Source organism: Diorhabda carinulata, chromosome 11 (genome assembly GCF_026250575.1).
Source record: "Diorhabda carinulata isolate Delta chromosome 11, icDioCari1.1, whole genome shotgun sequence".
In the NCBI taxonomy this organism is placed as follows: Eukaryota; Metazoa; Arthropoda; class Insecta; order Coleoptera; family Chrysomelidae; genus Diorhabda; species Diorhabda carinulata.
The window spans coordinates 9,638,036-9,664,306 of record NC_079470.1 but is presented as its reverse complement, the minus strand read 5'-3'; the positions used below and the strand labels follow the sequence as shown (position 1 = coordinate 9,664,306).

The 26,271-nt window shown below is 31.5% G+C and overlaps 1 protein-coding gene across 1 annotated transcript in view; it reads right to left on the bottom strand.

The window, feature by feature from the left end:
* The window catches only part of LOC130899758 (protein unc-13 homolog A), a 179,597-nt gene that overhangs the window by 90,382 nt on the left and 62,944 nt on the right, over positions 1–26,271 (bottom strand). The window contains exons 4-6 of the mRNA XM_057809940.1: positions 23,293–23,333; positions 17,233–17,326; positions 2,729–2,803 (exon numbers count right to left, since the gene is read on the bottom strand). Coding sequence (XP_057665923.1) covers positions 2,729–2,803; positions 17,233–17,326; positions 23,293–23,333 — 210 coding nt within the window. The remainder of the gene's footprint in view (positions 1–2,728; positions 2,804–17,232; positions 17,327–23,292; positions 23,334–26,271) is intronic.

The following is a 26,271-nucleotide window of genomic DNA, read 5'->3' as shown; positions in this document are numbered from 1 at the left end:
TTATTAGATTGGATTTACAGGATAAATATCGTTGGGAAGGTGAATTATGGAAGCTAACAACAAAATCGCTTCCGCGAACCTCATCTTGCTATTATTTAGGATTATAAAATCGTGTTATGGAACATATCACCCACTAACTCTACAGCTCCACCAAGTATTTTCCACTTAAGTGAATAATTTTCGTTATACATTGAAATTCAGACAGTATGCACTATATATGAAAAACTATTTCACTATCCATTTGAAAGAAAATTATATTCTTGATAAAAATTTATGCGAGAAGACGTACCTAAACAATCAAATTTCTTGAATTTTCAACAGAAGAGAAGATAAAATGTCTAATTTACTGATACAACATATTTGAATAACATTCACGAATATTTTGAAATGTTCTTGGAGCATTCAGCAAATCTTACTAAAGATAGCTAAAGAGAGCCAATAAAATAACAATTTGTCATATATATATTATCATCATATCATCATTTTTAGTGTTACTTTGATTATGAAATTGTTGTGTACAATGAAATTTGTGGCTATGGAAGAAGGACAATTAGAAACAATGATATGTCTGTTTTGGCGCAGTAGTTCAATATGTACATACATTAGGCTTCACTAACAGATTGTTATTTTCCAATTATTTTCCAATCTTTTGATCCATAATTATAGTTATTATCCATTTAATGATTGTATTTGAACCAAACCCACTTTAACCCATTTCCATCAAACATCGTCTTCAAAGTACAACTGATTTATTTAATTTTTATTATAAAGCGTAGACTGGGCCAATAAGAAAACGACTATTTTTTTAACGATGTTTTTAAAATATCATACACGGTAATAAGAAAAATTATCGTGAAAGTGTGAGTCTTTAATAAGGGGTGTATCATTACAACTATTGATTTTTTAACAGTAATCGCATTTTTTATTCAAAACTCGTCAATTACAAATGTAAAAAATTTCAACGATACGTATTCTTCTACAAAATATCGTAAAAAAAAAGCTCTCTTTCTAAATTAATGTAAAAAAACCGTTTCTTTGTAATCGTGCCTTGAACATTAATTTATTTATTCAATTATGTGTTTCGATTTTGAATTTTTGTAACTACCAGAAATATTAATATTTTCACAATTCAAAATTCCTATTTGTAAAAGGAAACTTAATTCTCTACAGAAAAAGTTTACAAACATTTTCAATTAAATTCACTTCTTTCAAAGTGATTCGACTTTGAAGTTAAATTCAAAAGTAATTTATTTAATTTCTTCGTCAAGGATGTTGCAGAACGTGGTGTATCAGTAATTGAGGATTACAAGTGTCTCACTATTTGTTTTTAGCTATTAGAGAAAATCGGAAAAAATACCCAAATTGAATAATTATTTTTCTATTTGATTAATTTTCATGATTTGTTCAATAGTTGTTCAACTAAAAAAAGTTTTCGAATAACTTTAAAAGGAGGGAATCTAATTAAAAATGTTGAGAAACCTTTTTGTAGAGAATTAAATTTACTTTGAAAATAAGAATCCTAAACTGTAAGAATATTGATATTTTTGCTGGTTACAAAAATTCAAAATCGAAACGTAAAATTAAAAAAATCAATGTTTAACGCACGATTACAAGGAAACGGCTTTTTTTATATTAATTTACTTTTTTCTAGGAAATTTTATTTGTTATAAGAATACTCATGGCTAAAATTTTTTAGATTGACGAGTTTTGAATAAAAAATGCGATTACCGCCAAAAAATCAATAGTCGTAACGATACACCCCTTAATATTATTATTAATCATCATCATTAATCATCAATCAAATTTTCACTATAATTGTTTGAATGTTTGAATGATATTTTACAAAGAATCGTTAAAAAATAGTCGTTTTCTTATTTTTCCAGCCTACGCTTTACAATAAACATTAAATAAATCAGTTGTACTTTGTAGACTATGTTTGATGGAAATGGGTTAAAGTGGGTTTGGTATAAATACAATCGTTGGATGAATAATAACTATAATTACAGATCAAGTCTAATGTACATATTGAACTACTTCACCAAAACAGATACATCATTGTTTCTACATGTCCTTCTTCCATTAATTTCATTAATTGTACACAACAATTCCATAATTTACGTAAAATCATATGACCTTCAAAGTAACGCTAGTTACATATCATTAGTGAAATAAATATTATTAAAAAATTAATATCACGAGGATATTGGTATAAAGACCAACACACTTGGAACAAACGTCTGGTGTCACATTTTCAAGATATCTTTAGATTTGCCGAACACCTCACTTTCTATGAGGGTACTTTAAGTTCCATCAGTTTATCAGATATTTTATTTTCACCTCTGTACACTGTTAAAAATTGATTGTTTAAGCACCATCTTTTCGCATCAATTCTTTTTTGACCCAGTCTAAAAGAGAGTGTTGTTTAACTTTACATAAACTATTTTTTATTTCTTGATAATATCCAGATGAAATTCAGAATCTGAATTTCGATACAAGTTGAAACTTTTAGCACAAAAATTTTCTCATAACGAATTATCGGCTTACCGCTTCGGTAAGGAAACTTCAAATTCAGGAATTGAGTTTTAAACTTTGCGAATCTAAAAAAATTTAAATTAAAAAATATGAAGCGAAACTTCATAAATTCTATATGGAAATTAAGAGCAGAGTGCTAATGTGTGATATTATTTCAATGGATTTCTAAGATATTAGATTACTTAAAAAAACTCACCAGTTCTTCGTCGTTCAAAGTAGCCCTCGGCACTGCAGACGTCAGTCCGGCGTTTCTTTTTGTAGCAGCCATAGTCTAAGGAAAAAGAGCGAAAATGGAATTATCACTTCTGTATCAAATTAAAAGCACTCTTTGCAACCAAGCTTTAAATGCGGCAAGCTTTTATAAATCACTTGTGTTGAAAATCTTACCTCATGTGAAATAACGATTATTTCTCATAATAGTGACGTACTAAGATAACATTCAAAGCAATAAAACAGAATATGAAATCAGCTATGCACCATTTAAATTGAAAATAACTATTATTTCATTAATGATGATATTCAGTATACGTTTCGATCTTCTAATTCAATTCTAGTGCTAATGAGAACCCGTGAAGTGGATTACAAAGGACATCGAAGAACTTGTTATTGCCGAATGGTTTGGTCTCTTATCTTTATTCGAATAATTCGTCCTACATCCATTCCGTATAATATATCTTTTAACATTGTTCAGAAACTTTTATCTCAGTTCATTGATCTAAGTATTAGATCACATGCTTTTATTTAACTGATGATTTTTTTATAACTAGTATTTAACACCAAGAATGTTAGTCCCATTATTTTGTTATGTTACAAGAGTTTTATATCAAATATATAGAACTTTATCACCATTAAGTTATGGTAGAGACTTCAATTAAAAATTGAAGCTTTTATAATTTATTTAATTCATCAAATTCAATTATCCTAGCTATAAAGAGAAGTCCAAAATATTTCCCTGTAAGTAATTTTAAGAAAGTAAACTCAATGTTTCGTTTGGCTTTAGTAAAATTAAGATCTTCAGAGATTTCATTTCTCTCGAGAAAATATTGATAAATGCCGTTCATAATACTTTGGAAGATTGGAAACAAAAGGGAGAAAGCGAGAATTCGAAAGTTATTATGCAAATTGAGCTTGGAGAGTTTATGGACAGGAAGTTGAGAAATTATGGACGAAATGGATGTTATTTGTTTGATCGCAAAGCTTTGGGAACAAGATAGTAGCAACTTTGTTTTAATTTTTCACTTTTGCAGTTTTCATTAATCTAGGGATTGATCAAAATACAAAAAAAAAATGTGAGAAGTGACTGAAATACTTATATGGGTCCAGTGCAAGACCATTAAGGCAAAAGAGAAGCAGAGGTTAATAATGGAATGAACGCGAATATTTCTGCGACTTAATGTTTGAGTTCAATATATAATAGTTGTGTGAAAAGTTTCCAACATCAGACTGAAGATATCAGCATTGACATTTCAGCTATTTTGAACGCTCAGTTTCTGTTTGAAACGAGTGAGTCGTAATGGAGATCTTTCTGAAAATGAAGGAACTGAGTTTCGAGCTATCAGCTTTGTTCTTAAAAGGCAATATGCCTACTTAAATGGAAAACGAGTTAGACAATGAGAACGGAGACTCTAAAACTTTGGGTTACTGAATTCAAACGTAGCTGTATTATCTTGATGGATGACTACCGTTCGGAGAAACGTTTCTGAAATAGTAGTGGTCGACCGTTGGATACTGACTGAATAATTATGCACCTGTAAGCTATCCTTTTATTATGTGCCACGTTTGCTCACTTTGGGCGATAAACGCATTCGAATGAATGGTTCCTATGCGTCTTTGGCGCTATTTAGGTAAAATAAGTCCTAAAATGGAAAGTCATTATGAAACAAAACGTTTTTTTAGGTCGGAAGTTTTCCAATCAACCATCGTATATCCTGAATGAATATTAAACGCCGACACATTCCGTCGTGTGTTTTAGTAGTTTTAGCAATATTTCTCATGCAAACTCTTCTTTCCATGCCTAATTATTTGACTTTTACTCTTTTCGTTTATATTTCACAATTTTTATTGATATATTTCCAGCCTAAGCGTTCGATCCGTCTATTAAGATATTCCTTATTCAAATATCATCTTCCTTCCGTTAGGATTATTCTTTAAAATTTCAAAATTCACACCTCCTAAGTAGGTATTTGAAAAACAAAACCCACTGATGTGTTTTACGAGGATTCCTTAATTTTTCTAGGTCACTGTGTATGTTTTCACGAAAAATATGAGGATCTAGAACCCTCCAAATTTGTTTAGATCGTACTTTTGTCGCTGATGTTAATGACTTAAATAACGGGCGGAATATCTATTATTCAACACCCAATGTACAGTACTTCAATTTACTTCACTAGTAGATGTAACTTCAGTTAGGGAAGCAGCAGTAGTTAGACCTTTTATTTTTTTACAACTACTCAGAAATGGACTTTGAATTTTGAATTTGTTAAAAGTGTATTCGACTTTGACTATTTACTGATTTTATCTATCAAGCAAGTGTCGCTTGTAGCGGAATCTTATCAAAATTTATTGTTCACAATTTTTTTTTCATAATCACACTTCTGTTGTCTGAACAATTTTTCTAATCTTAGTTTCTCAAACTACCCAAAATCGTTGAAGAAACATTATTTCGAACGAATTTTGTGCAAACCTTTGTACAAGGATAAGAAAGAAGAATTGGAGCTTAATATTCAGTTTACCCCTACCATGCAAACTATTTTCTACTTCAAAATTTTAATATTTCACAACATAAAGTTAAACTGAAATCATCAGACTCAACGCATGCAAAAAAGTTTCAGTTGATAAAATGAGAAAGGCACTTCATGCCGTTACTAAAAATTGAAAATAATTGTAAATACGTACGATGTTTGGATCTTTAAGAATAAGGTGTTGAAAAATGGTTAACAACAGATAAAAGAAAAGTGAATTTCTGCAAAATATAATGAAAATCATCAAATATCGGTATTAATTGTTTTTTGTGGCTCACTAAGTCTTTCAAAGAAGTCCAATTATATTTCCCCATGACCGCAAGACTGGACAAAATAAGAAGGTTTGTTACAACATGTTTTAGTGATGAGAAAGGCACTGACTCTAGATATGGAAGTCCAATATATTCGATTGAAATTTGATAAACTTCTAGAGAAGATGTGGGTACACATTCAAAAACAAAATACCAATGAGAAATCTTTGTTGGGAGTAATTATCTAACCGTCCCTGGTTTTGTTTTTTGTTGATAAATATCTTAAGCATCGGCCTAAAGGTCAATCCTTTCTTCTACAGAGGGTTCGAAGCACACCATGTGAAGACTGAAGTGTTGGATAAACGTAGAGCGAGAAAAGCCTGGTCCTGGCAAGTGGAGAACACTCAAGCGAAAACACTAACACTTGGGCTCCTGGTCGGACACTGTATGGCATCACCAAGCCTTTCAGTATATTTCTAGTTTTCCTCAATCCGGTCAATACCCGGACCAGGTGTTCGCCCAAACCGTAGCTCTCCGTCGAAACATTGAAAATATAATATACCCTTAAGTCCCACGTGATACTACACTAAATTGATATTAGATCTTAAATACAAGTAAATGTTTTTTATTCGAAGTTGTTTTCCTATTCAACGATTATCTTCAATGTAGTACCATCCATTTCAAATTCCCATAATCCACCCTACAATTTCTGCCAATAATTTAAATTAATCGAATTATGGACGCTAGTCTTGGTGCCAAGGAGGATAGTGAAGAGGTAGCACAATAAACGAACTTCGTTAACTTAAACTTACTAAATATACATCAACAGAACAATATACTTTGCTTGGATCTTGGAGTTCGAGTTTTGATCGCTTGGCTGTCCCAAGAGTAAATGAATTTCTCCTTGGTTCCAAACGCCTCGCCTGAGTAAGTATGGAACCATGAGCAGGTAGTTATATTGGTTTTTTTTAAAAAGTGTATCAGGTATATTGTAGAGGATGTACGAGGCAAACTCGTCGCTCGCTCATCTATACAGATGTTCCTACTGCTAATGTTATTGAGCTGGTGCATCGTTCATTCCCGAGAAGTCCGTCGGCTATGGATGGTTATTGTTAGGCTGCTGTTTCGGATTTTGGGCTGTCACTGTTGCCTGTTGACTTCATAGTTCGATAGTCACGATATTGTTGTCTGATAGTCTCGTTCAACGTGTTGGATAATGAAAGTTTTCTCCCCTCGTTCAATCACTTCGTAAGGTATGAGCAATAAGTTCTTTACACCGCTGTAGCATAGAAAAGCCTGTGGCCACATATTGAAAGACGAACGGTGTATGTGTGTCATATCGCTTGATAGGTATTGGTTCATTATTAGGGCTCGCCGGCTTCAAGAATTCCTCGGATAAACGCATGGGCTATTCGAATAGCATTTCGAAAGGTGAAATACCTATGTCTTCGCATTCTGTCGCTCGGATGCCCATGTCGACCGATAATATTGGTCATTTTTATGGCAAAGTATCGCTGCTTTGAACTTGAACCTCTTGTGGAATCGCTCTACCATTCCGGGCCCGTAAATTGGTTGAATGATCGGAGTAAATCCGATTCGAATTACTTTCCCTGATCCATTAACGTCAACAGCGCCCCATAGCTGCTGATCCAGCCCTTCCAGAAGGCGCGAGTAATCTTCTCGCCTTCTTGATTCATCATTGGAACAGCTACTGGCCAGTGATGAAAACGATCTACGCAGGTCAAGCGGTATCCTTCTGACAAAGGCATGATGATAATATCGATGTGCACGTGCTCAAGTCTTGCTGAACGTGGGACAAAACTCACCTACTTACCAAAACCTAGAGGTATTGCAGGTATATTGAAGAGGATCAATCAAGTTTTTCAGAAAAATGTGTACCTATATTTTTAAATGCAAGGGCACTTAGCGTACTCGCCACAGAGTCATTAGTTTCTTCTCTATCTACTATGGAATGAAATTTGTATAATTACAGATGAATAACAACATGATGAATAAACTTGAAAGTGTGATACTACAATCTCATAAATTAGTTATTCATGAGGAAGATTATGATTAGCGGCTGGGGAATCTTAATTGCAAATCCATTAACAGTCAATTAGCTTTATAATTCCTAACAGACTTCGTTGCAATGCATAATAATAATAGAGAAAAGTAGGGAATTGGGTGAGAAATGGTTACTTTTTACAGATGATCTACTTTTATCATTTATGGACATTCAAAACAACACCACATATCCGAGATATTCATATTAATATTATGAATGTGTTGTCATCATCAGCAATTTGTCTTCAATTCAACCCTACTGAAAATTATGGGGTATTATATTAAACAAGAAATATTAGTTCGTCAATGTGACAATTATGACGAATTTCTGGAAAATATTCTATCACTTTGCTTTCCACGAAATAGAAAAAAGGAATTTAACAGAAAATTGTTGATTACTGACGAAGCAAGTTTTGTCAGGAATCGTATAATCAAGTCGTATAAATTACATTTGTGGGACCAAGCTAATCCGCATCGTATAATTCAGGAAAGGATCATTGTATATGTTTGGGTTGGGATAATTGGTAACCAGTTATTTGGTCCCTTTATAAATAATTGATTGTCGTTTAAAAGGGCAGCCGTGCTTGGAGATTAAAGTTAATCCAGAGCATTTGTCTTTTGGTTAGATATTTAAGACAATCAATATCCGTATAAATAAATAATCATGTATTGTGGGAAATTTCCTAAGAAAAACTTAGCTACAATGCTTATAGCAATAATCATTTGATGATACTACATTCAAAGAAAGAGATAGATCAACTTTGGATCACAAAGTCAATTTCCAAATTCTTCACCTTGTTCAGCTGAAAAGATATATGGAAGGAATCATAGATCTATAGTTTAGTAATTAAATTTTCGATTAAAAAAAGTACAATGGAATTTCTAACAAGGAAGAAATAGGAAACTGGGGTAGAAAGTAGATGGGGAAATGGGAGCCTTAGCAAAAAAATTAAGCCGACGTGAAAAAGTGATAAGCTGCAGAAGATGTACAAGAAAACCTTCTAGCTTGACTCGAAAATTTTGTGCTGATTTAATTTTAATATGTAATATAAATTCTGATAGTAATAACAAAACTAGCAAATATACAACTTGGATTTAGTAAATATAGAATTGTGTGTATGAACAAAAAACGATATGGTGATGAGTACATGATGACATACAATATATTGCAACAATAAAACAAGTTAGTCATTATTAATACAGTACAAACAAAGAAACTTCAAATATCCAATACAAGAGAAAGAGTTTCCAGAAAAAAATTTCAATACCACTATACAAATATTTTTCGACATTGTTCAATAAAGGAAAATATATTCAGAAGATGTGAACGAGCCACACCATATTAACTAATCACAATTCTGTACATGCCAAATCTGCCAATTGCTATCCAGCATTTTTGTAAAAATAAACTCATAGTTTGAAAAAACTTTTCCATGGAATCGAAATAATTACTGACATTTATAAAGCAATAGCCTAAAACTACAAATTGCTCAATCTCGAATAAGACATAGCCCAAAAAACAAATATATTGTTCATAAAATGAAGAAAATATTACACGGATTCTTTTATATAATAAAGCCTCTTACACCCAAGATCAAGTTAGTAATAGGAGAAACCATAAACAGTGAAAACGATAACAAACAATCTGCTCATTTGAATAAATGAATAAAATTGCTTCTAGGAAAAAATACTGTTAAAGCTATCGTCTGGCTTAATAAAAATTACTTGGTATTTGCTTCAGCAAAATCAACCGTTGAAAAGTGCTTTACTAAATGTTAACGAGGCGAAATAAGCACTAAGGTCGGTGCACGCAATAAACGCGATGTTTAAAAGACGAAAAATGGCCTAAATTGACAAAAAAAAAGTGCTGTTCCTTCAAGATAATGTATCCTGTCCAAAATTGATAAAAACGATGACAAAATTACAAAAAATTTCAACTGGATACTCGCTGGTTGTATTGATGAAGAGGCAATCGCCGATACTGAAGTCTATTTTGAGGCTAATGACAAACAATTGTATCCAATAATTGTAGGAGCACTATAAAGGTTATGTCGCCCTTGAACACAACTGTATCAGATTATGGAATCGAAAAACCGTTATTTTTTCAAACGAACTTTTCAGTTCACCAACAATTCATTGCAAAAGATCAGACAAATTACTAGATGGTACTAGAATTTCTTACTTCAAAGTACCGAACAACGTGAACAAAGTAATATCTGAAAAAAGAAGTGAATATTCTAACTTGAAAGACGAAATAGCCTGGGAACGAAACATATATTGCCACATGAACCATCGGAGTAGTATCCAAGCTCATGAATTTGAATAAATAAATATTCATGACCCTATAGAAATATTACCACGAAATAACTACACAATAACCTTCATCACACTTGGCGCAGGTTTTAGTAATGGCTAAAAGTCGAGGAAATCAAAAGAGAAAATTAGTAATATTAATTGGTTTTCTGACAATTACATCACAATCTCTCCCTGTATGCTGAAAAGTGTAACACACTTTGTTTTGGAGAATTTTGCCGCTCGTTATTTTTCTATTACGAGTATGCTGAGTCCTTTGTGACTACCACGTCATTTTGATGTGGTAACTTTCAATTTACAGTTTATCGAATATTTTAATTGATTTAAAAAGCACCACGAAATAGCATTACCTATTAGCATGCTCAAGCTACGAATTACTTGCAAACACAAGCTAGTGAGAAGTCGATATTTAAGTTTATACAATTATCAGCCGTGTGTAGGAACATCTCTGTTTGAATAATGTTTATGCTGAATGCTCTCAATGATAATCCAGGCTTGAGAGTATCTCAGGCGAATACAAAACAATTTCACAATTTATTTCCATATAGCTTGATATCCATGAAAAGCGAAACTTAAAAATGATACTATCTAGGTTTACAATGACGTGCATTTAACGTAGCTATCGATAAAAAAAAGCCCAATGAAAGTATAACCAAAGTCTACATCATCAAAATTTTTTTTTATTACCATGCAATATAATGAGTTGATGGAAATAAATTGCTACTGAAATTTGATTTAATCAAATTATTACTTCACTCAATAAGTCGTGTGACTGATACACAGATGGCGCTGCCATTGTCATATCCATATTCCGTTTATGAAGTACCTACTTTCCAAAGACTATGTGTGAATGACATGACATTTAGATTAATCAAAAAAAAGTGACAGCCATTTAAGTAAAGCTACTCTCGTTATTTTCAAAACAATTGATTCTTGATGAAAAAAAAAATAGTATACAAGCTCTGCAATGACTTCAAAAGTGTTATCCGGGTTCTGCACCATCGAAAAGAACCATTTGTTATTGGTTTACTTGGTTTGAGCGTGTTCGTATAGACACCGTTGATGGTGAACATTCTGGTCGTACAATTGAAGTGGTTACTTCAGAAAGCATCAAAAAAGTCCACAAATTGATTATATCTAATCGTACATTGAAATTGCGTAAGACTGCTGAGGTCATAAAGATATCAGAAGGGAGTGTGTTTACAATGATGCATGAACATTTGACAACAATTTGGCCATGTTTACACGTAATACATCAGATTTGAAAATTAATGTGAAAATGAACCCATCACTTCACTCCTGAATCAATTCGATCATCATCTGAGTGAACTGCAGACGGTGAACCACGTCCGAAGCGTCCAAAGGCACAGCAGTCAACTGGGAAGATTGTGGCTTCAGTATTTGGGAATACACATGAAATATTGTTCATCAACTATCTTCAAAAGGGAGAGACAATCAATAGAGAATACTACATAGAGCTGTTGGATCGTTTGTATGCAAATATCAAGGAAAAACGGTCTCATGTCGAAACGAATTACAGTTGGAATTGCTTTCCCATCCACCATATAGTGCAAATTTGGCTTTCAGTAACTACTGGGTATTCGCTGATCTCAAACAAATGCTAGCCGGTGAGAAATTTAGCTCAAATGAAGAAGTAATTGCTGATACTTAAGCCTATTTTGAGACAAAAGACAAATTCTTATACAAGTACGGCATCGAATGAATGTATTGCTGTTGAAGGAGATTATACTGATGAATAAAATCGATTTTTGACAAAAACATGTGTTTTCTTTTAGCTAGTCACACGATTTATTCAGTGATGTTATAGTATTTAGTTTAGTTTTCCGTTATTCAATCATTTATACAATTATTTGGTATTAATAATAAAATGTAAGCGAAATTATTGCGAAAACATTCTTCTACGAGAGAATTGGACCAATACCTTGAGCACCTGGAGGATTCAAGCGGCGCAGGCGTGGGACACAACCATCAAAACAGAAAACAAACAACACAAAACAAGAGATTAGTCATAGTAGGAGAAACAATAGGAATAAGTATATTTTACAGAAAGTAACACATATAACAATTATTACAAATGGTAAGTTAATTATAGGGTAGCCACAGGATAGATTGAATGATAATCATGTTGTGAATTTCAAATTAATTTGACAGATTCACCTAGAATCTTGATTGAAATTTGAACTCAAATTACCACTCAAAAAGCGAGCATAATCTCGCATGTGTTATCAATGTCATAGTTATAAGGTTTTATATTTCTAAGAAATGTAGTTTTTTCGAAAAAAGGAACAACCCACCTACATAAGTATACATTTCCCCCCCAAAAAAGGGAACATTATGTGAAAAATTGGAAAACTCATATTTTCTGATAGGTAGGATCGTTAAGCTAACTTCAAGTCCAATAGGGTCTGTTTGGTATACAGATGGATCTAAGACACATGATAGCAGGAGTAGTTTATGTAGCAACGAGTCAACGAGCCGCTCTCTTGGGTTCTACTCCTTAGCCACAATCTGTCAAGCAGATATATATGCAATTTGTGTTTATACTAGAAGCATAATCAATCAGAAAACAAATCCCTATCTACTGCGACAACTGACAAGCTCTCAACAGCCTCGAAGTAGTGGTTAATATTTCTAAGGAGGCAAAAAACTGTGTAGTGCAGTTTGAGAAGCTCTTTAGACCCGAAGGGCTTGAAAGAGTTGGCGAAAAGTGTTGTCAATTCCTGCATTTGATGGTTACATCAAAAGAACTAGAGATAGCTTTCTGATTAGGCTACACGCGACAAACCAAATCCTTATTCAGAGGCCAAAAAAAATGTACAGTATCATACAAATTGAAAGGAATCAATTTAAAGCTGAGTATTGACTACGGCATAGCTCTTCAATATCATAGGTATCATAAAAGATGTTGAATGTCCATTATGCAAATGCTCTTTTCGTTTTTTACCATTGCGTTCCCCTCCGGGGTATTCAAGAAACAATCCTGCAAATGAGCGCGGAAAAACACATCAATATCAAGCTTCTTTTGTTAGCACATTAAATAGATCTCCACCGCATGAATTGTCGTAGGACAACATTTTAAAACTTAAATTTGTCAATAGTAACATAGAATCAACTTCTATTTAAAAGTGAAACCTTGCCTTTCGAGTGGTAATTTGAATCATTTAATTATACTAGTTAAACATATATTATCTTAATGAAAAGTAGACACCCAATGTATAAATAATCACTGATGCTACCACATTAATTAGGGAAACAACAATTGGTTAAGTGAAAGGTTCAACAAAGGTTTTTTACTTATAAATTTTCATTAAATATACACTAAAACTAGGACCACATAAATAAACAGGGGCAGTGAATTATTGATAGAAATCAGTTTTTCTTAGATTTCGTATTTCGCGATATCAGTTGTGCTAGAGTAGCGTTTTTATTTTGTATAACATGCCAGTACCAGTTCTGTTTTTTATTGGTATCCACTTTAACTTAAAGAATTTGATGGTTTGAATTTTGAAATTACAAATAAGCTGGAATTTGTGAATCCGTTGAAAATGTTCATAACTTCCCGCGAAAAACAATTTCAGTGTGAAAAAATCACTTTATTCCTCAGCTAATAATCTATTGAATGAGCTGTGAGGCACAGGTCTTGGAACGTTCTTGGCAATACCTGGATTCCTGGGTACATATGAAATTGTTTTGCTTAAAAATAAATAATACATTGATGGGTGCAGTTGGAATCAATAAGATTGTTAAATGTGAGAAAATATCAAATAGGAACAAAGAAGTTCATTGTTGGACGAATGTATGAAAAGGTAGATAAAGTTGCTAAGTGTTTGTTTGTCTTTAGTCTCTGAGGACAATAACTTGGTTATCGAAACGCACACCAGCTAGTATAATTGTGGTTGGTCAGTTTGAAATTAGAGTAAAAAAACCAATCTAGGTAACAAAATATTTTAGACGCTTTACTTCTTGGGTGATTTGGTTTGGTTGTGTTAATATTTTTGTACTCAATTGAAAATCATACATGGATGTGAATGTCCGATTTAGAATATAAGAAAATTGTGGGTGAAAAAGTTTGATAATGAAAGATAGGATAAAATCTGTTCAACTGGACTACTCTACTATCTTTGAAATGTGGAAATTTCTCTATAAAACAACAGGAATTGATGGAATTTGTTAATAGAAGGCATGGTTTGATTTTTACCAAAACTGATGTGTCTATGATCTAATAATAATAATATTCTGACCACCTCATAATTTATATAAAATTATTCCATTTCATTCAATTATGAGTTATCTTTATAATCAACAGTATAGTTTACATGAAATTTTGTATTTTATGTTCATTGCCCCTATTTTAAGGTTGGTAAACGAACAATATACACATTGGGATAGGATAGGCAAGGAAAAGAGAGAATGTTTGTATGAATTTACTCATATTTTTTCTATTCGCATCATGATTTAATCTTCACGCGTATTGAAAATACAACAAGGTGAGTTTGAATTTCCTATAGATTCTATCGTTACTTCTATAATGAGGAAAAGTGCGCAGTACATGTTCAATGACATTATTGTGTTTACATTCACCTACACATAAATGAAAACGAAACAACAAAACAAAGGGTAGTAGTTTCATGAATTCAGTTGATAATAGCTCTATTATTGTTAATTTTTTTGATAAAATGATGAATAATTTCATTCCAATGCTGCAAAATGGATACAACGGAGACTTAGTATTTGATTGAAATAACCAAATCTCTGTAAGAAACAGGCTCAAAGCGCCAATTGCAAAACCTTAATTAAAAAATTGTCTTCAAAGTTAATCTGGCTTTCTTGAGTACGAACCAAATAAAAAGATGATGTCATATAACTAAACATCATTGGAATAGAGTCATCTCTTATTAATAAGATCGGTAAAAAGCTTAAGTAGTCAAATTAAGCAGCACACAGCTTGGAATGCTTTGAACTGGATTAGTATTTTTGTCTATAGGACCGAAAACTAATTTTGTATCTACTGCGTCAAGTTAACGGAAATCTGACAAGCCTAGAAAACAAATGTGGTAGTAGCTCTAGAATATACTCTTGAAGAATTTTGAAGTTCAGATAACACACTTTTTAAAGTGATGGCGGATACTTTGTAGAATCTGTGAAATCGGCTACAGGGCAATAAAGAAAGAGCATTATATGAAATAGAAGATTAAGTTCTGAGATCAATAGATTAGCTGTAAACACTAATCATCCACAGCAAGAAAAGGGAACACAATATATCATTTGTGTACTAATTTTATTTCATGTTCTAGTTGAAAAACATTATTTTGAATGAAATTTTCTCTAACACTATCATACTTACGAAAAATTTTGCGTAAATATCTTTTCGATTTAATTTATACATTGATACACGTGGTTGGAAATTCATACAAGCATTTTTTAGACGTACCTACATAAATATGAATTGTATACTAATTGTCACACTGAAATATTCAGTTAAACGTGGATAATTTAATTTTATTAACCAAATTTTCATAGATTTTTTGTGGTAGTATAAAAATTAGATTTTCTAGTTTCAATACGGTTTCAATTATAAGAGATCTTTGTATCAAAATGATATTAGGTCCATGAATAAAATTGGGAATCGAGACGATTCCTTGTTTTATATTTAAAACCATGGAAAGCCTCTAGGTATTATTCCATTTTCTCAGTTTTAAGTAAAAAAAATACTTTAAATTTAATACTTTCACATAAAACTCTCGATTGTTCCCATGCGTGCTTTCAACAAATATGACAATAAAGGTTTAGATGTATTCTGAAGCTGTTTTTCATGGAAATAAACTATTTCATCGTGAATTTTATTAATATATTATGCAAATCTATGAAATTATGATTCTATTTCGTACTAACAAATGAAACTTCTTTTCAATGAGTCCAATGTTTACAAATTCACTGAAAAAGTTTTTTATTGATGGCTGCCAAACAAATACTAAACAACGTGGCGTCTTCAAACTTGAAACATATGTTGCATGAACTGTGAACTTTCTAACACAGTTATATTATTCAAGCAACTACTGTCACCTATATGTCAGGCCAGGTACTTCTCGGACCATCCTCTTAAAACGTAGTTCGAAAACAATCACTAGTGAGGTTGCACGAGTGTGTGGATATGCGTTTCGAACTTCGGCGGAGAGACTAATATAGTGGATCTATTCAACTAATGATATTTTGTGTTCAGACTCAAGTAGCAAAAGAAAACTAAATGATCACTTCTTCAAGTATATCTAACATTTCTTCCGTTATATAATGCTGATCTTGAGCTCTTTGTTTTCCTAATTTATACATAATTGATGAACTGACCAAATATTCAAGATATTGTAAACTATTTTAAATATTATTAAGTAACGATATTCGATGAGTATAATGAATTGTTTGTTCAGAAACATCAACATCTAAACCATGTAGTGATATATTATAAAGAAATAATGTAAAATGTTGATTCATGGAATGTTATGGTAAGAAATTCAATGAAAAAAGCATTTTTAATAATGTATTGTTTACATTCTACAAGTTCTAAGCTCAAAATTATGTTAAATAACCACATTGTGCAGTTGAGAACTCTTTGATTTACTTCCAAGGAAGTTTAATTGCAATTCTAATATTCACCATATTCCACATGTTTCGATGAAAATTGTGTTGACCAAGAACCTTAAGAATTATTCTCAGATTTCATATTATTTATTGTGTTCATATTACACGTTTGAATGTAAAACAAATTATAGAACACGCTGCTATGAGTGAGAAATTTGGGTAATAAATCTACATCAAATCAATTCTCGTATGTTCCTCATGAAATTCCCTTTCGTTTCAATAAATATCGCACATATTGCTAATTTTTGATTTATTGATTATATCAATTAATCAAAAATTAGGGATAACTTGTGTTATATTTCAAGATTTGAAATTATTTAGTAGAAATAAATGATTTGCCCACGCTCTCTACTAAACTATTATTTCACCTGGAAATCAATGTGGTAGAGTTGAAAACAATAAACTTAGTTCCGTTTCCGTCTTTTATATTTACATCTTTGAAATTGAAATAATGATTGCGTTAGCTATTAATTTAAGTTAAAATAGTATAACTGTCAAAACTTATATTGCTTTATAAAGTTTAATATTCGTATTTTCTAGTATTAAGTCTAAATTTATATCATGGGATAAAACCGTATTTGAACTTTGAAACGACAATTAGTATACTTGATCACCGACATAAAATTAATATTCAGTTATTGATGAAAAAATTTTACGTTTCATACAGAATCACTTACCAAATCAGATACCAAGGGAATGGACTTTCTCCGAATTGGTCGAATGTCCGGCATACTGTCAATGTTGCTGTAAAACGGATTGTCACCTGGATGTCTGGAAATAAAAAAGACGGTTTTCATTGTAAATGAACAAATTATGAGGCACAAAATAGTTATTATTGAGATTTTTCAAACTTCTCGTTTTTGTTACTTTCGTATGAACAAGAGCTTATAGCAAAAACTTCTCTCACGAATTATCTCACCGTTCCTGATGGGAACCATTTAAGATGTCTCTTATTTTATGCTCCATTTACCTAATTTTCTGTCTTATATTAATGTGACTGTGAAGAATAATAAATCTACCTACTTACTATTGTATTAGTTTTGTATTGTAAGATTTGTTGTAGACTGACCGTTCTCAATGTATTCATAAGCGTTTCCACATGTGCCTTAGACACTTGAAGTTCCATTAACTTACCAAATCACTTTTTCTTAATGTAATGTGACGACCATAAATATAATCAATTGTAGCCTTTCTATAGAATAGAATCAGTATTTAAGAAAGAATAAACTGGCATCCAGGGCCAGATATAATAGTAACATCCATCGAGAACGGTAGTCAAATTATTTGAAACCACTTTGTTTATTTATATTTTTTGTTAATAAATAATTTTTTTTTAAAGTTGTGAATTAAGTTATCAAGTCAACTCTTTTTGGACTATTCAGCAAATCATACACTCCGATCAAATTTGATATTTTAATTTATGTACAGCGTACAATTAGAAGTTATTTGTGGTTCATTTTTGACCATTTAAAATTAATTGAAGTAGATATAGCCCGACTACAGGAGTCAATTCAAGTCAATTAATTAGGAAAATGAAGTTTGGAATATTTATATCAAGACTCAGTGGTTCACTCACTTAATGAGTGGCTTACGTTAATTTCTACAGGTAATTTATTTTTTTTAGCCGACGCTATCTGAAAGTTGTTCGTTCTGTATTAATTTACATACCGAAATTTGCATTTTTAGTGTTCCATGTAGTGAAAGTGATAGTTCCGTACTGCAAAACACTTTCGGAACTCAATAACAAACAAGCTTGAAATTGCTAACAGACAGAATACTTTCTTCCACTACAAATATGAAGCAATCAACAAATTTTATCGAAGACACAAACACATCTACAGGGATTCCATCAACATCTAGTAGAGATATACATATTCCATCTGCATCCTATCCAATAAATATTAATAATTGTCCTGGAGGTACAATCAACATTACTTTTTGCAAATAATTAATAAATTAATATTGACATTGCAAATATCATTAAGTACATTATATTGTTCAATAAATAAAATGTTTCAGTTCTTGGCATACAAATAACTATTCTTTTTCGATTCTTCCGCAATTTATTATCGGAGGCCGGAGATACAAACTAAGACATCTGAACAGTCTTAAGAAAACCTTCAAGTGCTATGTGAGGTGGATATAATTTTTATAGATCAGTATTGTGAATATTAATATAGTTCTGGAATGCCAACGGTTTACACTGAATTCTGTGGAAACATGATTGAGATAAAGCTGGGTGTTTTTAAAACACTCTCAGGATTACAGAAATGTCCCATTTATCACTGGATTTCAGTATGACGTAAACTGCTTATTGTTTTTTCTATTCCATTGTAAATTACAGACTTTCAGTCTTTAGCCATATTTATTCCATGACAATAAAAGTAAATCAAAGTGAGAAGATTTCATTTACATCAATCATTTGAATCTTCCAATTTTAGAGACAGTCTTAACACTGAAACCCTTGTGAAAGTTTTTAATTCTTGTCGAATCTTCACTGGCATTTTTTTGTTAACGCAAATTTTGAAGAATAAACCTCTTCAGCTTCAGGTTAGTTAACATTTGTGATTGTCCCAACTTTCTTGAGCTTTATTTTCAACAACAACAAACATGATCTCACTAAGATGGTTATAGTAGCAGACCTATGGGGTTCAAACTATTTACTGACTTTGTAACAGAAAGTTGAAATAAGAAGAAGAAACTGAAACAACAGAAGAGATAAAAGACAGTCTAGCGCAAGAGATAGAAAAAAACATCACATAGAACAAGAAATATGAATGTGGAATATATGAAAAGTCGATAAGAAAATTCAAAAGTGGTTTGAAAATCTACGAATTGATGGTAGAAATGGAATAAAAAGAGCTGAATAACGTCATAAATAGAAATACAAATGTTGTTGAAAGGAAATATAAGAAAACCTATTTTTAGCAAATGACAATGACACCATAAAGAACTACTAAATATGTGAAATAATTTTATTCTGTTGTTTTTAAGAGATCAAAATTTTAATAATTATAATCTGCCAAGCACCTTTTTTTATGCTCTTGGTCAAATCTAAAAAACAAACCCCTTCTTCCTTCACCTTCTCTTATTCAACTGTTTTGATATGATTTTTGGGGCGGTTAAATACGTTTATCTCAGTTTCGCTTGTGCGATCCATTTAAGACGAGTTCCTAACAAAGCGTTCGCTTCCAGATCCAGGATAAGATCTTATATCAATTCTCTATAATTCGCAAAACACCCTTTCACTTTCTTGCCAGATGCGTGTGAATTTATTCATTAAAATCTGCTTTAGTTCTTAGGTTTATAATTGGGAATGGATACGATAGACGAAGGTTACGATATATATTTTGAGATACAAGAAAAACTAGAATTCTTTTCATAATATTCATTTTATTTACGTACAAAGTAGTCACAATTTACATCAATATACTTTTGTAACCAAAGAATCCACAATGAAATGATGAATTGCTATCTCCGGCGTGAAACGTCGACCACGTAAATGTTTCTTTAGGTTGAAGAACAACCAGGAATATAGCATTGCCAAATCAGGCGAATAGGGTGGGTTTCCATTAACTGTTACATAAAGTTTACTAGCTGTTCAATATGTAATGATTGCCGCTCGATTATTGACTAACTCAAGAATTCCTGGTGAGCATTTTGTGGTGTAAAAGGTTGATGTAACTGTACGTGAATCTTCAAGGTTTATTTCACTAATGCTACGAAAGATAACTATAAATAAAGCTTTCTTGGCAAACCTTTAATTGTTCGTCATTGTTGCTTTTATTGAATCTTCGAGATACCTCAAACGACTTTCCTGGTGGTTATCATAAAGTATATGTATGTCTCATCACCTGTTAATATTTTGAGAAAAATACGATATTCGTAATTATCTAACTACTTCTTGGAAACCGTGGAGCCTTTGTGGTACTCAACGCAATATGTCATTGCAGGAATGTTGACCATTGGACTGTTAGCAGAAGAAAGAAGATCCATTTATCGACAGAAAAGATCGACCATACTGAGCCCGACAAAGCTCAGGAGAAATGAGCGGAGAAATAGCATTAATTGCTGGCTAATCTTATGGGAAGCATCGACCAAGTCCAACCAATTTATCGCGCGGTTACATATCTAGAATTCGACATGAGATGTGAGGAAATCTTGTAAATTTTTTGGATCCAATTACCTCCCAATTAAAAACAAAATTTTTTAGAAAAAGTGATAGTTTATGGAAAGCAGAGCTGATATTTGCCTTCCTCACTATTCTCTCTGCCCAATTCAATATTTTGGAAAAATTATTTCGTCATTAGTTAATTATTACTGTAATCCATCCTACTTCTGTTATAACTTTATCACATCTGAAATATTACATAAAACAGTTGCCATAACATTTTGTCTTATCCCAAATGCCAACCTCCAGCTATTCGTTCTCCCCCTTTGATCATTCTATTTCCACGTTTTGGCTTCAGATCTTATTACTCCGACTCTCAATTGGAAAACATTATTACGCAATTAAGACGAAGTTCAAGTAGATTTATTGCTTCTGAATATATTCAAGTCTTACATTATTGAAATATTTGATTTATATATTCTATTTCACTAGATAAAACCGTACGAACGTAAAATATGCTGACAAAAGTTTTTATTTTATTGAGAAAAGAGCCTTCTTGTGTCAATTTTGGTAAAATAATAACTTTTTGTTTATTTTACCGAGCCTAGAAAAATAGTTTTGGATAACATTGTATGAATAAAACGTTCAAATTTTTGTGAGAAACGTAGGTTTAAATTTTAAAAATTTGTAATCAAAATTATTTTTAAAAATTCCTATTTAAACAAGCAAAGTTATTCAATAAGTTTTCTGTATATTATAAATTTAATTTCATGATAATATCAAATTGCTTCATGGCATCGTTTGCATATAATGAGAATAAAGCACAAATTCAGGGAATGTAAATTAGCTACATATTTTGAACAAACAGTATGTGAAGTGAGCATCGAGAATTAAGTAATTCCAGAGATCCTGTTAACTTAAAATCGTACTCTACGTTAACTGTTGTGATGCTTCTATTACTGCATTTCTGAAATTACGTGAACGTACAAAGCAAACATTTCAAATAATTTCTGCTCGCGCTTCGGGAGAATCCAGACGCTATTTTCAAGAATCTCAGAAATGTTTTCCCATCTAAGTGATTATTGGTAACTATCACGCGATTCTTGACAATCCCAACGAACAAATTTATGGTTCAACGATTTTGACTTGCTTGCTTGATTCCAGTTTCATAATAAAACTAACTACTAATTTGAAAACATCTTCTTCCTCTGCAATTCGATCAAGGGCCCATGAGTAAAAACCTATTCTGGCGTCGCTGTTTACGTACATTTGTTTTTCTATATAATACGGATGCATTAACTTATACCTGTATTTTGGCCAGTTTCTCAGTTGCTTTACTCGGATTCTTAACTAGTGACCTAACCTAACCTCAATTATTAACTGTCTTCGACGGTGGTATCTGTCATTGAATTCTTTTATTCCGTGGAATCAGCACTAGATGTAGCATAAAGAATTACAACACCGTTTCAAAGGTTATCGGATGATCTTCCAGGACATTTTTATACAAAAAGAATATTGTTCCCTCTTTTAGAATGTCACTACGAAGTATTATCGCTAAAATCAAATTTATTTAGCTAAACTGAATGACAGGTTTAAAGTAGCAGATTTCACAACAACAGACTTGATAAACACACAGTTAAAAGACTGTAGAAAAACTCCTTACGGTTAGAGATAGTATAGACAGCATTATATACTTTGATGAAAATTTATTAGTGCTGTTAAATGCATTTAAAATATACATGGTGTTTTATTTGAAGTAACCAAATAATTGATATTCAAATTTAGCCAAACTTACCTATTATAAAATAACGAAACTACAAACATCATGATTGATAATCCAAGGTATCTTATATCACTGTTACTAACTTCACTTGTTGAAATTTAATAGATTCATTAGGTTAAAAATGGGAAATAGATTATTAAAAGAGCGGCAAAACCTTTGCTTAACTATTTTTGGAACATCCTTCATGACTGGATGGTAGTCATTTTCATTACATCTTACTCTAAATATATATATATCGGTTGAAATTCAAATTCAAAATTTACAAAGTGTAAAAATTTATAGATATCTCGCCTCCAATTGCTACTACATACCTAAATCTTATATGCCATCAAACTTTTGATGAACAACAAAATATGTACAAAATAGATTAAAATATTTGTACTACGTGTGTAATAAATATGAGTTTTATCATCATCGTTTTGGATATCATGTTTCAATTCAATACATTCGTATGATATTGAATGAAAAAAGCTAAATTGGTCGTTCCTTGTGGTAAATATCCCCTATATAATTCTGTTGATGCTTCAATTTAGAGTGAGAGAACAGTTAGAGAAGTTTGAGAAATCTTTGGAATGTCCATGCGTCTCTGTCCAAATGTTGATTTGTAACAGAAAAATAAATAAATAAATAATAAATAAAAAAAATAACGCAAAAAGAATTCGTATTGTTACATTAACTGCAGAATTTTTTGCCCAAAGCATTTTTATTTTTCTACAATATTTACACGTCTCAGTATCAATGAATTTTTGATTTGATACATCAAAGATGAAGAGCGTGAAAAGCGTTTTATATCTAAGGGATCATAGTCACGTAATAAATTTATTATGTCTTATAAAAACTTACCCATTTGCACGAGATTGATCTCCTCTGATTCCAGACTCCTTCTGAAAATTGAATTAACAATTTAATATTTAAAGTTTTAGACCTCAAAAGTAGATTTATAAGAAATTATGTAAATGATAATAATTCAGAGGTTATTAGCTTGTCATTTGACTAAAAATTGTAACGGATCTCATTCATTATTAGATCTACCTTTACAGCTGAAAATGACGAGATGATATGTTTTATCACAATAGACTGGGAAATTTTTTTATCGACGCGAGTTCATTATCTCTGGAAAAGAAAATTGAGGACTCTGAACATGATCTCAGTAGAATCAAATTTTGGATTTTCTCTTGCATCTATTGAACATCAAACAATATAATGACAAATGTTGTCCTTTAATTATGCTTTGTTCAATCACTTAGACTAGAATGTTAAGACAACCCAATAAAGAAAAAATACGGTAAGTTTGGGCTGCGGAGAAGCTATGGGTTATCACTTCTGGGAGAAATCAATTTGTTTGAAGCATATTTTTAACTATCGGTGAACTATGTGAAGTGAAGTGAGGAACATCGGTGAAGTATGATATGTTGCGCCATCTCTCTGCAGCCATGTTCTACTGTTGTGATTTTCAGAATCATTTAACTGTGTGTGTTGTGAAAAATCTCTTAGTATTATAAAATATTCGGCAGAGTTTATTCTTCCATATTAAGTAATAATAAAAATCAGGTATAAATTATGTAGTCATGAGACTAATAGAATTTTATTCTCACAACATTACTTGAATAGAAAAATATTTTTTTATTAAATTGAAATATCCACAATTCATTTTACAATTCATTTTTACAAATGTCTTGTCAAAAATATCATCTATTAATATTATTGTTTTTATCTGTAAGAAAAATGATCTAAACTTCATCTTCACCTTTATTCTAAGCCGTTTCAGGCACTTGCACAAATTATGTCACGAAATATATTATACCAAAAAACCACATAAGTAATGATAATAAACTGCCAGATATGAAGTGAAAAATTTAAATTGCCATGTCTCTGCCATTTATAAAACGTCTAAAAATGTATGAGAATTGAGAAAAAATCGCAGATTTAGAGTATTGCTGATAATATTTGAATTACGAACCTCATGTATTCAATTACTATAATTTTGTTTTTGAATTGAACTAAGTATTTCAATTATAAGTAATTTAGAAAAGTACATCTCTGTTTAATACCTTACTCAAAGCTCCTGTTGGTTCGTCCTCTGACTGAGCAATAGTGAATACTTTACATAACTTTAAAAAATGGAATGTAGATTTGGATAAAATTATTTCAGGGATTTGTTCATGAAATAATTAGATTCAAATACTTCACTTAATATAATACGAGGAAATATTTATAATTTCACCTATATTTAAAAATATTTTCAAAGAATGATATTGTCCTGAAAAAGGTGTGATTATTATAGTTAATACAAAGAAATTTGTCCTCTTCTAACGAGAGACGAAGAATATAAGTAAACAAGAAATTGAATATAAATTCTAGCTTCATTGTAATAACATTTATTCTACCAGAAATTATGAAAATAATGATTTTCTATCAAACTGTCGATTCCCAATCTAATATGAAATATTATAACAAATTAAAAATGGAACTAGGTCAGTTAAACGTGAAATGATCGGAACGTCTTTCGACATGAAAAAAAAAACATGAAAATGTGCGAGTTTTGGCCATTGGAATCAGCACCTCGCGAAATTTGGATCTTTCTGAAAATGAAAAATTTGCTTTAAAGGGAAAGTTTGAAACCATTCTCAATATTGAGAAAATGAAAGACATTCCGGAAAACATTCCAATAAAGCTTCCAGTCAATTATAAACTTTATAACAAGTACACCAACATCCAAAAGCAACACCTTGGAGGATATTAACTCAAATTGCATGTCACCTTTTTTATTAAATATTTAACGGTATTGTTCTATTACACTTTATATTCTAAGTAGAAATTGGTACTATCCAGTTATACGGATTATATAATTACGCAAATCTTTGCAGAGAAGTGGTAAACATTATGAAAAGTCTTTCAATTTAATCAGCATTTCTCGTCAATTTTGGTAACTTTTCATTTTTTTCATTATCTCCGAATGTGAATTGCAGCCTCAACTCGACAAATGCTAACTAAAATTCATAATCTGATTAGACACGACAAATGAAGTATTTCTAATGAGAAAAAAGACGCAAAAGTTCCAAGAATTTAATTGGAGTATTGTGTTAATTAGTGAAAACGGAGTTTTTAAGTCAAACTGTGTAATTCTTATCTTATTTCATTAGAAAAAATAATGAGTTGTCTATCATTTCCAAGCCTCTATAATAAGATTACAAATTTAGTAATTTAATTGTTGAATGATAAATTTGTAACTGTGATCATTGACAGATCTGATAAATTGTTGTCAAATGCTTATGCAGAAATGTTTGAGTCCTACTTCAATCTACATGTGATTCCTTCACGATACCTTCTTACTTAATTCTGCAAAATTTTATTTTCAAACAGAATATAGGTTGTTATCATTACCTTGTCTTCGTTCCAGTTATCAACTGGCAATTCTGTTGCTATTATAAAATAGAACCTACAAAACGTAACTACATAAATCTAACGGGAAAGTTGATATTGTAAAGATTCGCAGCTGTGTCGCGTCAAGTTAATAAACTAACATTTGAATCATTATTCTAACAGAATTATCACACTAATGATAACACTATCAACAATTTCGTTTCGAAAAATATACTTTATACTTCATGAATTGTCTCCTAACGCTGGCCACGTATATCTGATTCATATTTACCTTTGGATATTCCAGAACGTGGTAGAAGTATAGAAGTACCTTCCAAAGAATATAGTAATGGCCAATTGCTTCCAGAAAAATCTATTTCACTGTGCCATTTGTAATTATTGGAATATTGAAGATCAATTAATGTTAATATTAATTACGTTGACGACATATTGACCGCT